The sequence below is a fragment of the Clarias gariepinus genome, chromosome 5 (assembly GCF_024256425.1).
Source record: "Clarias gariepinus isolate MV-2021 ecotype Netherlands chromosome 5, CGAR_prim_01v2, whole genome shotgun sequence".
In the NCBI taxonomy this organism is placed as follows: domain Eukaryota; kingdom Metazoa; phylum Chordata; class Actinopteri; order Siluriformes; family Clariidae; genus Clarias; species Clarias gariepinus.
This window is the reverse complement of record NC_071104.1, coordinates 8,241,032-8,258,449: the sequence shown is the minus strand read 5'-3', so window position 1 is coordinate 8,258,449 and position 17,418 is coordinate 8,241,032. Positions and strand designations below refer to the sequence as shown.

Below are 17,418 nucleotides of genomic sequence, written 5' to 3'. Positions count from 1 at the left end.
AGACGAGAAAGCAAAGCTCCTATTCTTTGGCTCTTCTTTGTGCAAGTCCATTACTCATCTTGGTTTGCTATTATAATCATGCACACTATTCTGTGCTTGGGAGAAAAAGGAAAAAGAAAAAAGGAAAAAAAAAGGGGAAAAAATCTCAAACCAGCCAAGATATTCTACATAAATACATGCCACGTCTGGTATATCCAGACTTTCTCTTATTAAACTGACTACGCATGACATAATTTCTTGGCTTAATAAATGGACAGGAGTTTCCATCAGAAAGAATACACCTTGAGTGCGCTTCATATAAATGCTCGTGTTGATGCGCGCTGAAGAGCTGTCATGTTTCTGTCACCGAAGCCATAAGTAATCCAACGCTCATCTGTTTCTGACCGAGAATGTGCTGTACACTGTGAAATACTATACGCAATTTATAACTGACAGTTGTGTAAATAGATCACAGAACGTCAAAAATACCTGTGTGAGGATGTGATTCTCGGAGATTTACAGCACCTTCAGAAAGTGTTTTTTTTTCCCGCGCCCGCCCCAACACACACACACACACATACACACACACATTTTCTTGAATTACAGCTTGACTTTGAATTAAAGTTGAATTCCACTCAATCGAGCTGGAGCGCCGTCCAAAACGAGCAAGTCCACATCTCCACATCTGGCACATCTGGATTTCGTCGATCATCTCTTATTTCTATTTGCAGAACCACTCCAGCTTGATCGGTTTGATTCAGATGTGTCGCAGGGCTGCTATTTTCAGGGCTCTCTAGAGACATTCAGTCAGGTTCAGATCCGTGCCAACCCTGACTTGTCTTGTGTTTCAGATCATTGTGATGTAGGAAGGTGAACCTTCGCTCCAGTCTAAGGGTCCTGAGGGCTCTTGAGCAGGTTTTCCTCAAGGATAGCTCTGTACTTTCATCCATTGATCTTTTTTCTTCTTTTCTTTTTTTTTAATTCTGACATGCTTACCAGTCCTGCTAGCAAAAAAAAAAGAAAGAAAAGGAAGTCTGTGCTTGCTTGGTTTTTCCCTAGTTGTTGGCTGGATGCTTGATATTTAATCCATTCTAGGTGTGTAATATTGTTTCTCTCGACCTTTAGGTGCAAATCCCGAGTGAAATATTAATGTACCATATACTCGGGAGAGGCTTTTTATCTGGTCACTCCGACAGACACGAGAAACACCTGATTAGTGAAGCGATAACGAGACTCTTTCCCTTTTGAGGAGTTCGTCCACCTTTGTAGCCTTTGGATTTCTGTCAGAGGGACTTTTAAGTTCCTGGTCAACGTCCTCGTCCTTTTCCCTTTTATCGAGTTCTAGAAAACGGTTTAAACACATCTTTCATTATATAATGATGGAAGATATGCTGTTTTACAAAAGCTGAAATGCTGGAAGATAGGTTGGAGCGTGTGTCTATCTCTACGGTCTATGGTCAGTGGCTGTTTTTATTCCAAAACAAGGTACGAGGCTGAGACTAAAAACAGGATGTGCCTGAGTACACCTCAATTCCAAGTGTCAGAGTAAAGGTTATGAATTCTTGTGCTATTGCTAATGTGATATTTCGGCTTTATCTCTTCCGCAACCCACGCTTATGTGCTCTCTGTCGGTATTTCATCAGCTAGGCATTGCTTCAGGGGCTGTGTCTTGACAGTAAATGCCACTAAATGCTCAGGTTTCACAGGGATAAAATACGAGCGGTCCAGAAAGCGGAGAAATTTCGCCAAGGCAAATTTACCATACCTTTATGTGGCTTTCTACGAATGGCATTCGATTCGAACCAGGACTTAATTAAATTTCTCGTGAATGTGATGTGAAGCTGATTGACATTTACAGAAGACCTTAAGCAAAGTACGGTGGTGAGACTCTTAATCGCAGGAAAATATTTGAGCGGTGCAAATGTTTTAAATTAAGCTGTACGTCCGTGAATGACGATCGCAGCCGAGGTGTCTCCGGAACCCACTGCGGTCGATCCTGTGAAAATACGGCGAGTGGAACGGATGATACTTAAAAACTGATGCAGTAGAGACGCACCTGTCTATCATTCACCAGCACCAGCACTTGCACATCACAGTTTCCACATGTTTGGGCTGTCAAAGGAATTCCTGGGGGGCCAGTGTGTCAGTCCAACCATGGTGCTGGCGTATTGAGAAACCTTTCCACCCTGATGGTATCCAAGCGCTAGTGAAACACTGGGATACTGTATGTACACTAATGTAGCAGGGGATTATATGGAGACATAAGCGTTTTTTTTCCTCATAACTGTGTTCTATTATTCTGCGGTCCCAGTTTGACTTGAACACCACCCGTAATTCAATCCAAGGGGCCTTGCTAACACATTTGTTTTTTCTCTTCTTTTCCAGAAGTCTCGGTGTCCTTCGAAAGAGGTTCCTCAGTGACGTACACATTCCAAGAGCCTTTCTCCGTCATCCAGAACAGGACGACTCAGGTCCCCTCCTCGTCCTCTGCATACAGCAAGTCCAGAGACAACATGGCGCTTAGCTTCCTCACCACGCAGAGTCCTGCTATGCTGCTCACCGTCAACACTTTCACCCAGCAGTATGTAGCGGTTATCCTCGCTCGCAACGGTAAGAGGGATCTTTTTTTTTTGTACAGAGACGATAACATTTTAATAAGCTCAGCAATTCAGCACCGGTTATGTCGCCTAATAATTGTCACATGTCGCGAGACAGATAACATGCCATCATCTTTAGAGTTTAAAACAATTAGCCTGTGACAGATTTATAACGCTCATATTGATATTGTCTTTCGCTAATTAGACGGGTGCCACGAGGCCATCGACATCTCGAGTCTGCTCTATAATCATCAGCTATTCAAAATGTCAGCTCAAGCAGCCTTGCGGTTAAAACAGTCTCTTTGTAAACGAGCGCAGCCTCACAGCCGAAGCCATTAAATGCGATTTATGTTGCGTTCAAGTGCCCTGCTGAAGCTCAAATTTCCCATTTGCCTAAACGCCATGACAAGGTGACTGTTGATTTGCTCGGCTAGGGGACGTGGTTTCATGGCATGCTTTCTCCCTGCCGTGACTCTTCCTACTCTTACTGACATCCATGACACACTGCTGTTGGGTCTGGAAACATTGGTTTACATATTTGTTTTCCTTAACAATACTAGATATTTCCTGTGTTGCACAAAAAACGCACGATTTATCTTTGTAATATGAAAAAGAAATGGAGAATAACTCAAATTAAAATTAGTACGTCTAGTGCAGCTCGCAGCCCGAATCATTGTTTGAGGTTTAATGGATGTGGATTTATATTTTCCTGAGAGGAGCAAGAATTTGAGAAAATGCCTGTGGGTAAAAAAAACTAGAGGATGGGCTCAAAAACAAGTCGGGAACGTTTCACATGAAACATATACAGTATTATTGCACAGGAATATAAGAAGTACAATTGAATGTTAGAAGTGGAAAGATGGCATAAAGCTGGCGCTGCTTTATTTAGATTGACGTTGAAGCCAAATCGTACCATATTTAAAGTACAAAAGGCCCAACGTTTTTTTTTTTTTTAGCACTGCTGCTCTGCAGATTTTCCCCACATTCAATCCTGAATTCATCAGAATTTTCCCTACTGCCCATGTGTGCAGTGCCAGCAGCAGGGGTGCCAGACTGAAACAGCAGAGCAAAGGAAAGTTCACTTTCACAAACTCCTACGAAGTTCATTTGAAGTCTGGAGATCAATATGAAGTTCTGTGACTGCAGCGTATTGGGAATGGTTTTCGGCAAATTCCGGATCTTGACAGCCGCAGCTTAAAGCTCACAACGCTAGCGTGTAAGCTCGAGGAATAAGTAAGACGTTTGGCGAGTTGGTTACCCAGCAAAAATCGCATAAATATAGAAGATTAAAGAAAAAACAATAAAGTCATCCAATAGGATTGTCCATTATTGATTTCCTACAGTCGTGGCCAAGCGTATAAATACAACACATACCTGTATAACCGTGCACAAAACAGGTGATTTTACTACAGTAGGTAGTTCTAGCCCATCTGAATGAAAAGTTATACCAAACTAATAAAGACCTGGTTATGTGATAAGGGCGTTCAGCTTCTGGAGCCATGGCCAGGGTCATCTCCAGACCTAAACCTAGTAGAAAACTATTGGATGATGGAGAAAAAGCTAAGAAACCGTCTCCTGTATATGATCCTTAGGAGGCAATCAAGCAGGCACGGATTGAGCGAGTGACACCTGAGTACTGTACACGTCTTTATCACTCTATGTCCAGTCGGATCAAGCAGGTTTTCAATCATGAAGGACTTAAAAAGAGAGATATCTATTTTGGATAGCAGTTGCATTGCATAAAATAACAAATTATTCCTTGAGAACTTGTCATTAAAACATTGAATTTCTACTTTTGTCTCATTACTTTTGGGCACCACTGGACAGTATACAGAATGACTATACACTGATCAACCATAACATTTTATGACCGCCTGTCTTATACTGAGTAGGTCCCCTTTTTGCCACTAAAAAGCACTCTTGGTATGTCCTGACCACTGCAAACCAAAAACATCCTACAGGAGCTGCAGTTTTGATCCGGCCGTCTAACCATCACAATGTGGCTCTTCTCACATTAGCTCCATCGCAAAAATAGAACATTTTCACAAAACGGCAAGCGACATTATATTGGCAGAGAATATCTTCTTGAAAAAATGTCAAGTCAGATAGGCTACCATACACAGTACAGTTCAGTAAAGGTGTTCCTCCAGGACCAATGAAAAAAGCACTTGCTGCCAATATCTGTTGAAAAAACGCAATATTCTCTTATATTTATTTGGTCTGTGCACTTAGTTTAAGAAATTATAGACAGCTTTGGCTTGATTCAAGAATATTTCTTTCAGTGGCAGCTGGAAGTGTGTGGGAAATATTAGGCAGCGAGGGGACCTTTTTTTTTCCCCCCCCTAAGCTGATGTTTAGGTAGCAGAGAAAATAGGCAAGTGTAAGGATGGGAGTGACTGTGACGAGGACCAAATTGTGATGGCTAGAGAACTGGGTCCAAGCAACTCCAAAACTGCAGCTCTTGTGGGACGTTCCCAGTCTGTGGGGGCCAGGACTGACCGAAAGTGATCCAAGGAAGGAAAACTGCTGACCTGGCAACGTTTTCTGTAATCAGTTAGGTCGCATGTTATAGGGCAAGAAAAGAGAATTAAGCAAAAGGGGATTGGTGTAATATGGTGAAAAGCCCTTTGGTGCAGTGTAACTAAAAATAACAAATTGGGATATTCAGGTCTACATAATGTGACGGTTCTGCTTCGGATGCTTACAGGGAAGTTGCACAAGCAGCACCTCATTTTTCCACAATAGGCACTCTGGCTAGCACTATTTCTGGGAGACCAAAATAAATAAATATCCAAAGAGGCCTCCTAGATATAAACATTTTTTATTAATATCTTTATTTGTGCTGTATCATCTGAAGGCGGAATTGCCTAGCTGTAAGCTGTATTTCATGCATTACTTGGAAAAGAAAAAAATGAACAGAATAGCTCACGGAACACTAAACTTTTTTAATGTTATTGTTATTTTATTCCCAACAAAGCGCATGAAACAATTTGCAGACCTGTTTGCACAGATGTACAGGGTTGATGAATGCCCTGTAGCTCCTCCGCAGTCGAAGCGTTAAAGTGCGAATCCCATTCGCTCGCTCAATTCACGCCTTTGTGAACAGTAAAGGATAATGCCAAACGTTATCCTCCGTAATCCTCCGCGTCCGAGCCCAGTCCGACAGCCTCTCGAACACATCGTAATGCACCGTTTTTTAAGGCTAAGTGCAAAATTCAAAATTGACCCCACTCCACTTGATCAGACAAAACCCTTTTTGTCGTCTCTCGGCTCCTGCACGTCGTGCGTGTGGGCGAGGGACTAAAGTGCGTATTGACACGTTCAGCACCGAGCAAAGAGCCAGAGGCAGAGATGAAATATAAATATTTATATATCTTCTGGATAGATCATCAGGGCCCATCAACATATTTATACATACATTATATTTATACATACATTATATACATACATTCTCCACGAGAAAGTGTTTGGAAATGTTATGATAATGACCCCCCCTCCCCCAAAAAAATAAAACCCAGGTGAACTGCAGAAATAAAAATGACCTGCGATAATGGTGTAACAAAACTGTACATAATTCATCATTTTTAAAGAAGCATTATAGCAATTACTGTAAGGATAGTTCTGCAAAAAAAAAAAAAAGCTAACACTTAAAGAAAACAATACAACGGCTTTGTGATGGCATTCGAACGGTTAATATCCGTTTGTAGCTTCCATTCATTGTTATTTATGTGATGTTAGTTCCTAAGGGAACATGCTCTCATTTCTAAGTGAATGCTGGATGCATGAAGTGCCTCATTTATTTCATGCTTTAGGGAGTCTGCAGATATGGTATCGCCTTCATAAGGAGCGCAGGCCCATGGTGTTCAGCCCCGTGCTCACTAGTCTGGCAGATGGGAAGCTTCACCGACTCCGACTTCACAGAGAAGGAAAAGACGTCTATGTGCAGGTCAGTAAACACACGGTCTAGATTAAACTGAACTCAGTAAGAGTGAAAAGTGGGATCGATGTAAATCGTCGTATTTTGTACCATACACTGATACTATACGACATTGCGGCAATCGAGAAAGCTATTCTGCACTTCATCGACTTCATTGCCTTATGAATGGTCCCATATGGATATGCTAAGGCATGTAATTAGTAAAGGTGTAAGCTTGCCACAGGTCTGAATAAGCAGGCTGACCCAAACTGGCCAGTTGAAGATCTGGTCTTGTTCCAGTCTTTAACCCATTTTCCTCTTCTTGAATAACAAGATTGGAGGCCAATGTGGTCTTCTGCTGTTCTGTTGAGGCTCATCGACCTTAAGGTGAGATGCTTTCCTGCTCACCATGGCTCTAAAGAGTGATTGTTTGAGTTACTACAGACTATCAGCTCAGATCAGTCTTTTTTTTTTTTATCTCTGAAGACTCTGATCTTTTTCACCAACAAAGTTTTCACTCTCTGCTTACCAGCGTTTATTTTTCTTCATTTTTTCTTTTCTTTGGATTCTGTGTAAACTGCTGTGGGTGAAACTCCCAGGAGATAGAAATAGAAGTTATAGAAGTATAGAAAAAGTCAAGCCAGCCCATCTGGTACCAACAACCACGCTACAGTTCTAATAATGGAGATCACACTTTTTTTTTTCATTCGGGTGTTTGATGTAAAGATTAACTGAAGCTCTTAACCTCCATCTGATTGTATGCGTCGTGCATCTGTCACATGATTAGATAACTGCATAAATGCAAAACGCACAGGTGTTTGTATTATAATTCATTTAATTTACCCCTTTGCTCTCATATACTGTATAAATATAAATGCATATAATGTATCATCTACAACATTGACATGACTGTTAGGTGAATTAAATAACATAGACTAATAATTATATACCAGAAAACCAGTCACAGGATCAGGGGCACCCGAGGCTCAATTCTGCGTGAGGCACCCAAATGAGTAGGCAAAGAGTCCAATCAATGTACAGTACACCACTGCCTCGTACCTTCAGGGTCTGGGTTTGATTCCCATCTCGGGAAGTCTTCTCATAATCGCATATGATAACATGACTATGAAAAAAACATCACCAGGTGTGATGAACTGTAGGTTTTATTATTAAAAAAAAATGTCCAGATGAAAGTTTGGATAAAACTAACATTGCATGCTCGAGCTAAGTTTAATTCTTTCACAAGAATATACTGAAAAGATATTGAACATACTGGAGACCACTAGGCATCAGCAAGTAACCATAACTACCTCGGTGTAACAGCACACGTAATCACTGACAAATGGCAACTGCCCTCATTCACTCTGGGTGTGTTAAAAACAAAAGAAAGTCATTTTTGCTGAAGCATGTGTTATCCAATCACACTAGTGGGGTGGGAAAAAAGATAAGAGACATGGTCACCACTATAGAAGCAGTCAGGGATTACAATATGATTAGTGCTGCAGGGAGTCAACCACTCGAGAGATGTTTACCTTAACATAAGTTTTTCATTTAACGTTGGGTAAATAGTAGCCCTTAAAGATCAAAGCATTTTAGCCATTATTTGTTTTGCTGCATTTTTGTTACATTTTTAGTAAACATATATAGGGCTCAAGAATTACCTTTCATGTCTGAGAGTGGACAGTGACATTTTATTTTTTCAGTATTTTTTTTATTTTGCAATATAATGAATTGAATTTTATTTCATTTTAATTAACTAGAAAAAAAATATATATATTTTTTTTTAAGGGTCACAAAGGCATAGAAATGGTACAGATACACATGATCACATGTTTTTATTATTGTTTTAATTTGTTTCCATGACCAATACAATAATAATATGCTCATTTTTAGTTTTTTACATTTACATTTCACTCTTTCTCTTTCACTACATTATGAAAGTGAACCTAACTTGTCTAAATGTCTAAAAAGGCAAATAGACAGTTTGAAGTCTCCCCGTTAGCACACGTTGACGCACATCCATACATTAAAACAGTAATTTCTGTTTTCTTTCCGCCAACACTACTTTCCCTATATGAGTAGAGAAAGTACTGTAAATAAAATGAAAAAAAAAATCTAATAACGTCAGTGTGAAACCTCTTTCCTTTCCAGCCCTGCAGCCAGTCTCTGCTCTAATGAGCTGCTAAATCATTTACATAAATGCCTGTGTTTGGATAAACCACAACAGAGGATCTTCTACTAACACTGCATTGGTTGATGCTTTGTAAACTAGATTAAGTCGAATTATGACCAGTGGCCATTGTTTATCCGCAGCGCTACACTAGTGTTAAGGACCTTTCGTGTCTGAGAGTGGACGACCCCCAAAAAAATCAATCCAATTCTCACCTTTGCTTCAGTAAACAATTTCACACTAATACTGTAAAGACTGTCCTGTGCTCATGTTAAAACTTTCATACACATCCCTTACAATACATTCAGCACTGTTTCTTTATACTTCTGCACGTGTGTACGGTTTTGATAAAACAGTACATTGTATTGCAGTATAATGCCACTGTCCGGGTGTCTCCGGGTAGAGGACGGGTTGGTGTTGAGTATGCCGTTTTGTCTATTGTAAAAAAAGCAGAATGCAAATAACATGGAATCTGAGTTGAATTGCTCGGAAATCCAGACTCACTCTGATTTTTAAAATGATTTTTAGGTTGATCAAGACAATAAGAAATACAGCCTCGCACAGGATATGGACTTTAACTCGATGAGATCACTAACCCTGGGGAAAGTTACAGGTAATAGAGTGATGTACAAAAGACATTCAGGTTTTTTTTTTTTTTGTTTTTTAAGCAAAAAATGTGTTACATTTTTAGTTTTAGTGCATTTTTTTTCTTTTTAACCTCAAGAGACCCCACTGTTCCTCATCTTAGCTCAACACATTTTCTTCCAGCTAAATTATATGTATATCTTTATAAAACCCTGACACGAGGACAGTCGGCTATTACTCTTTTGGCGGAACTGTTCTGCTTAAAGACGTTGATCAGTTATCGGATTTTAATGAGAAGGAATAATGAAAAGAAATTACAACGCAAAGACATTACAGTTTGGTTCTCAAGAGGTTAAACATGACACAATGACTGAAATCTCTCTCTCTCTCTCGCTCTCTGCTTATCATGTCTCTCCCCGAACAGACTTATATCCATGGAAATTTGCACTTTTGTCATTAAGCGAAGGCCAAATGGATTTTTAAGTACACCCTGCACTTTTTTTTCCCCCCACGGAGACGTCAATCTTTTATTCAGAAACTCAAAGTGTCAGACTTGTATTCGCAAGATTAAATTTTAATTCATATGACAAAACAAGGTTACGTTCCCGAGAGACTGCACTCGCTTTAAAAACAGGCATTAAATCATCAAAAGGCTTTGAAAGTTTCAAACTTGCCGTCCTTTTTACGTTTCCCCACCGTGTCGTGTTCCTTTAATAGTCTTCAAAACCGTCTTTTAAATGACTGATATTTCAAGTTCAAGTGCCAGTAACAATTACCACTAGCCGTTTAATAATACCGTTTTTCTTAGCAGGAACCGATGGACTCGACGAGGAAGTAGCGCAAGCAGGATCCAAAGGTTTCATCGGCTGCTTTTCGTCTGTTCAGTACAATCACGTCGCTCCGCTGAAGGCAGCGCTGCTGAACCGTGGGAGCTCTTTAGTCAGCATACGAGGCCATTTGCTGGAGTCTAATTGTGGCGCTCTGGCAGATTTATCAACCTCTAAATCCCGTCTAGGTATTTTCCTTTCTCCTTCCATGGTGCTACTGTGTTTTTGATTAATACTATATACTGTCATGATTTAGATTGTCTCTGATTTTAAAAAAATAAATAAACAAAATTGTTCCCATTCTGCAGACCACGGGGAAGAGGCGGGTACAGATAACAAGCACCGCAAAGACGACACTCAAAGAGATTCAGCGGTAATTGGAGGTGCGGTATATTGCCACAATCTGCTTTATTGCACCATTTGTAAGAGTCACTGGAGTGTGTAATTAGCACAAGCGATTCTACAGGTTCTTTGTGTTCATCTTTTCTTTTAGTGGATTCTGTTCCTGCAATGTGTAATGACTATATTGATTACGCCTTGTGTGTTGTGTGTCCCGGAGAAGGAACACGGTTATAAAATTCCCTTCCAGAAAGCATCATGGGAGAGTCTCAGTTGCTTTATTGTTGTTGTTGTTTTTTATATTATATTGTAGCAAGTTTCTGCATTATTTGTCAAAATATTTTTATTAACCAAATCTGAATTGGTTTCAGATTCAGTATTTAAAACAAAACATTTCTTTGATGCATCAAATACGTCTTGAATTATGAGCACACATGCAATGAATCCAGTAATAATAATAATAATAATAATAATATAAACCTGTCCTCTAACTGCAGGCGTGGTCACAGCCGTGGTGTTCGTAACGCTCTGTCTGCTAGCTGTGATGGCACGCATCCTTTACCAGCACCGGCAGATCCGGAGGACCACCAGCATCCAGGAGAAGGAGCACAGGCGCAGCCTCGAAGCTGCCTACAGGGCGGAACTTCACATGAACCGGTCTATAAGGGACAGTATGAAAGAGTACTACATCTGATCTGATGGACATTAAAAGCCTTGTAGACACCGATCGATCGTCCCTCCTCAAGTTTAGTCCTCCTGCACGCTTGTGGTGTGGACTTTACCTAGCACGAGTCGCGTGGACAAGATCCTTCATTAATGGAGCCTTGAAGACCGTAGGGATCTTTGGATCTAGGTAGGTAGTAGCTAGTAGATGACCAACCTGTTGGCCCAGAGTAGCGGGTCTGGGTTGTGCTGTCTGGTGATGGTGTTATCAGGACGTCCCTCCATTTTCTGGACAATATTTCTTTGAGAAAACCCTATAAAAAGAAGAATAAGAAGCAGTATCTGGTTATTTTCCGAGACTTTTGGACTAAAAGTGTAATGCTATTATCCACAAACTACCCCCGAACCTCACCCCCAGACACAGAGGGACTTAAATGTTATAAAAGGTCTACTGCAAGAGTATGGTCAGAAATCCTATTTATTCATTCTTCATTGCACTTAATCTTAGTTTCCTGGTTATGATTTATTTTTTTATTATTATTTGAACGTGTCCATTAAGACTTTGATGTAGAAAAGGCTAATTATTATCCACAAATGTAGGCAGAAATCAAGAATGGTTTGCAGCAAGTAGAACTGATGAGTGTCAGACTCGGGTCCTGAAGGGAGACGTCTAGAACCGGAGTCGGGCAGCCCTGGTGTTGAGGTTCAAATGGAATATGGGTCTAAAACTTTTACCCATGGTGTTGGTGAAATGTAAATTTGAATATAAGGTAATGTGAATCATGATGTCTCTGTAAAACTATTATATAAAAAAAAAAAAAAAAAACATTGTCAATGTTATGGTGTGAAATGTCATGCCGTCTTTCCGATGACTGAACTTGGACATGGCACTCTCTCTATATAATCAAAGTCTAGTCATTTGGAAACCTTTCAGCATGTTAAAGTTAAGGTTGTTGTTCTCGCAGTTATTGAATGTATTGACAGCCAGAAGTTTAACAATGCGATTTGGCAAAAATGTAGATTGTTAAAACAAACCCAACAACTCAACATGAAGCAGGCAGTAGAGTGTGTGCAGAGGCGTGACCGGAGGTTCTCATTCCGCCACACTGTCAGTCCGGCTACGTGTAACTATCGCAGTATGGATGCTTTGTTCCCTAGCCTTGCTGTAATTTCAGTATTGACCCAAATAAATAAATAATCCTGATAAGGAACTAATTTAATAAAAAATGAAAAAAAAAAAAAAAGCTGGCAAAGGAAAAGTAATTAACTTTAATTCCCAATGTAGGGATTTGCATTCATTAAAACTATAAGGAATGTTAACCACTAGGGATGGGAATCACCACGGACCACATGATACAATATTATCATGATACCTACAGTAAGTGCCGATTTTTTAAGTATCACAATTTTACAGAACAGGATTAGGGCCAGCATAAAAATGTAATTGAGTTCTGACTTTTCTTCGCAGAATTCGGAGGTACAAAGTCAAAATTCTGAGAAAAAAAATAAAAATTCTGAGATTACATAAAAAATTCTGACGTACAAAGTCAAAATTCTAAGAAAAAAAAAATTCTGCCAGTATTCAGAAAAAAAAATTAAAATTCTGAAATTTAAAAGTCAGAATTTTGAGAAAAAAGTAAAAAAAAAAAAAAAACATAAAATAGAAAAAAAAAAATTTTATGGCGGCCGTAATCCTCTTCCGTAGAGTTTTATAAATAAAAAAGTTTGTATTTTTTTTTCAGACGTCATTACAATACAAAATAAATTAGCAAATAATTCGTAAATAATTAATTGAACCCGGGCCTTCCGCTCCCAATACAAGCATATACAGTATAAATACATAATAAATAAATAAATAAATGAGTGGATTTAGTATTGCGATACTAAACTGAATAAATTTTTCTCCATATCTCCAATAACAACAGTTTCTCAGGTTAAATAAAACTGAAATGTCTGATATAATAATTTTCACCATCATTTTAGTCAGGGTCAGGATCTGGGTCTGTGACTAAGTACAAAGAAAGGTTTTTTTTCCATTTATGGTTTTATAGACTTCAGAGCGACTGAATCAAGGTCAAGCTGTGACGTCAACTGCATACACTCTATACCAGCCTTCGAAAGATTCCTCATCCTTTCTTTGTTTTCAATTCTATCACCGTTATTCTGTCTTCTTCTTCAAACAGTGTTTCAGTCAATAGATGCCTTGTTCTACATTTGTAGCTTTTATTTCTGCCTGAATGCTTAAAATGAAAAGCTGAACACCTGTCAAAAGTTAGTAGTCCGAAACAATAGACAGAAAAGGAAACCGTTGCAGCACAGAAGTGAGGTGGCGCTACTGTAACAGGCAGTGCTTTACCAGGTGTGCTCGTCTGGCAGGAGAATGACATGCTGATCGTACATTTATTCACATGATCTCTCCACAAAACTTTAACACTATTCAACTCTTATTATCACAAGAATGTTTTTTTTTTCTTTCTTTTTTTTTTTTAAGAAAGTGTCCTTTAATATGTTACTCCCTCTATTTTCTATCTACCCAATATGGATTATTTTAGATGGCCTGTTTTGTATAATTGTACAGCTATACTGTAAATAAATATATGTTTAATAAAAAAAAGAAAAGATTTTTTTCCCAATATTTTGCCAGTTGTATTTATTGAATTCAGTGCTTCAATAATTTATGTACAAAAAAAGAAGAAAGATTAATGCTGCTGTACAGTAACCATGGAGTTCTAATGCTTTTAGGTAAATCCGATGAGAACTATTTACAGTATTACCATCAAAACAGAAAAATATATGCAAGATGCAAGCAGGACCCTAACTAAAGTGGTAAAGTTTTAATAAAAGTAGATAAAAACTAAAAAACGTGTAAATAAATAAAAATTATCCTTTTATTAAAAACACAAAGCATTTTGAAAGGTGTACACGCACACGTTATGTTACACAACGAGGAGTCACGTCGGCGAGTAAACCTTCAGTTTATCACATCATGTAAATTCACCCTGATAATACTTTACATAGATGCTTAGAAATTGATGAGGTCCAGTGCAAACATTTGACAAAGCTATACATCAAGCATGGAACATTACACATGCAAATGTAACACAAGGAGCACCTGATCACAAACTTAACTGCAGAGACTAGTCCGTTTGTGGTGGAGTGGTGGTTTATTTATTTATTTATTTATTTATTCAGTAGTTTATTTTCCTCTTCAGCTGGTCGATGTGGTGTATTAATAGTGTTACCCACTCTGAATGTTTTGATCCAAGTGTTTTTATGTAAATAAAGGCGGCACGGTGATGGAGTGGTCAGCATTGTCGCCTTGCACCTCCAGGATCTGGGTTCGATTCCCGCCTCTGGTCTGTGTGCATGGAGTTTGCATGTTTTCTCCATGCTTGGCGGGTTTCCTCTGGGTAGTCCAGTTTACTCCTAAAACCCAAAGTCTGCACATTAGACTAAATGACGTTTCCAAATTGCCTATAGTGTGTGAATGTATGACCTACTGCGGTCATGCAATTGGGTATGAACATTGGCCTACATGCTCCCTAGATGGATGGATGGATGAGAAGTATATATAATAAAAAGGTTGCAGCTTGTGTAATTACGCTGAAATGAATTCAATCCACATACCTGTACAATACTATAAAATTCACTCTGGTATTAAAAACCACACAAAAAAAAAAAACACAAAAAAAACATGGCTACAATATGAGCTCATTATATGCACAGTACTCCAGTTTGTACAGCATAACAGCACACATCAACTCTCAGTATCACTCTTTCCCATGTGATTTTAATTGCCATTTGGCACACAGTAGCTTTATCCCCGGGTTTACACGTTTCTTCTCAGAGACAAATAATGCATGGTGTAAATGAGCCCTGTGATCCTGAATTCTCACTACACTGCACATTTTTAGCCTTTCTCAGTCCAAAATAAATAAATAAATCTACTAATTAGCTGATGAGCTGAGTCAGGTGTGTCGGGTGTCTTGAACAGATGGCTTTCAATCATCCTGATTAAAGCTGGTAGTGCAAAATCATACATTTTGTCACTGTAGGTAAAGAAAGCACAAAATTATAAGAATTAATGTAAGATTGCGATCCAGATAAGAAATAACATCCTTAGAGAAATATATATATATATTTTTTTTAATGCATGATTAGCTTATGTTACGCTTCCTGCTGTCTTTCTTACAATAAAGATGTATTTAAGACTGATCAAATTATTGGGCTGTATCAAGCAAAGAAAACAACTAAGGAGTTTGAGTTCCATTATTTCAAATAATTGGGTTAAGACCACACACAATGTGACTGGAATGTCCATAAGAAAAACACCTGGACAGGATAAGAAGGGAAGCGAATGAAGCGATGCCTCATCGTGCATAGTGTCCACTGTACAAACCTATAGAGGCAGTGTTATGATCTCGGGTTGCTTTAGTTGGTCGGTTCTAGATTCAGCATTGTTATGTGGCCATAAAATCAAGTCAGCTGATGATCTTAATGTACTTAATGAGCAGGTTATCACATCAATGGAGTTGTTCCTTCCCATTCAAACTGGACGGTAGAGTGAAAAGGAAACTGGCCAGAGAGGTTTCCAATAAGCAAGAATGACGGTACAGAACCCTTGGGTTTGCAAAAATTGCAAAAATGGCTTGCAAGGAAAATGGCTGGTGATGCTTGCTGGTGATGTGGCAGATGTGACAGACAGGTTTGTCTCTACAACACGTTTGCAACATGGTACAGTATTTGTCAATTTTAAAGGGTTACTCACTGAATGTTGACGAGAACGACTGCAGTGTGAAACATTTGCACCATTTAAAATTTTACTGCAGCTTAGAGTCTCATCACTGTACTGTGCTTGAAATCTTTAGTAAATATCAATCACTTTTACTCCTTTATTCATGAGCCATTTCATCACAAGTCCCAATTTAAATTGAAAACCCCTTGTTTTAACACAGCGAATGATCTTTTTCTTCGCGTTTTAAGTAATTTGTCTCGTGTGTGTTTGTTTTGTTTTAATATTCTACAGTATTTTGAAGCAACAGAATATGAATGTCCTAAAAGGGAGCGATTCTTTTCCATACCCACTGTATGTGAAATCCAACAATAACACTGTGTAGACATAAAAACCCCCTTTTCCCCCCTCAGGTTTTTGCATACACACCCTGTTCAAGGCCCATTAAAAGCACGTTAACATTTCCCATCTTTCAAAATGCTTGTGGGCAGAATTAAACTGCTAGAATTCTGGTATAAAAAAGGCAGCAACAATAGATGGTCATGTCACTGGAGTCATGATGGAGGTATACATTGAAATGCAGAGACTGCCCTTTGCCATCGCGTGCACACCGTTCTGCATTTGTGCTACCATAGTGAATGTCTTCTTCATTTTCTGTCTTTGTAAGCCACCTGTGGGAGTGAGCATTCATCAGCCTATGCACTTGTTACTATGTGCATTGTTAGGCAATTCAACAGTTCAGCAACTGATTGCCATGATTTCAGTGGTCCTGTGTTTTCTGACGCCACCTTCCTGGCTCCTCGTACTAAACGCGGCACTAATCTTTCAAACCTACTGTGCCGGTTTCTCGATCAATTCTTGGATCAGCATTTTTTACTACATGAAGATCGTCCCACAACACTGGAAATTATTTATCTGGTATAAGAAAAATGTTAAAACAATAGTGTTCGTCGGATTCGTCTTAGACCAGGTCTTGCTTCTGTCTGCGTTATCCATAGGTACGGCATCGTACCTGGTGCCGTCATCATCAGACAGTCTGAACGAGACGCTGATAACGGAAAAAACAGTTGTAAACGGCCCTTTATATCTAGTGTCTACTAGATTGTTCATGGGTTATTTAATTTGCCCAATATTCACCTTGTCAATCTCTTGGGGCAAAACATTTCTGTACCTGCGGAAACACATCAAGAGAATGAAAGAGACTACTGGTTCTTCTGCTCATCTTCAGCAGAAGAACCATATGCGTGTGACTGTCATAGGCATAATCCAGACTGCTCTGTTCATCCCCTCCAGTCTGTTCGCCATGCTCATGGCTGTGCTCCTTACAACTTTTTATGAAACGATGGATAATAACAAACATATCATGATGACTTTTACGTCCATATCTAACTTGGCAAATATTTTGTGCCTGGGCTTTTCTCAGTCTGTTTTTCGGATTAGGGTGATCGCTTTACTGAAGAGACTGAAAAAGGCTTTCGGATCAGGGGACCAAAAATGAATTTTATCATCATGATGTGCGAAAAGTTATGTTTGACATAAAAGTGTAAAGTTTGACACTTTATTTTCATATAAATTCTTGAAATCATTTCAAGTTTATCACACAGTAATGA

At 39.1% G+C, this 17,418-nt stretch overlaps 1 protein-coding gene across 2 annotated transcripts in view; it reads left to right on the top strand.

The window, feature by feature from the left end:
* Positions 1–12,596, top strand: part of cntnap5a (contactin associated protein family member 5a) — a 125,988-nt gene extending 113,392 nt beyond the window's left edge. Inside the window, exons 19-24 of one of the 2 annotated variants that reach the window (XM_053497380.1) lie at positions 2,365–2,589; positions 6,389–6,522; positions 9,191–9,275; positions 10,059–10,262; positions 10,383–10,457; positions 10,911–12,596. In XM_053497380.1, the coding sequence (XP_053353355.1) occupies positions 2,365–2,589; positions 6,389–6,522; positions 9,191–9,275; positions 10,059–10,262; positions 10,383–10,457; positions 10,911–11,107 (920 nt within the window). In that variant the 3' untranslated portion in view covers positions 11,108–12,596. Of the gene's footprint in view, positions 1–2,364; positions 2,590–6,388; positions 6,523–9,190; positions 9,276–10,055; positions 10,263–10,382; positions 10,458–10,910 lie in introns of both variants that reach the window. The other variant, XM_053497379.1, reaches the window with a different exon arrangement.
* Positions 12,597–17,418: the final 4,822 nt, after the last annotated feature.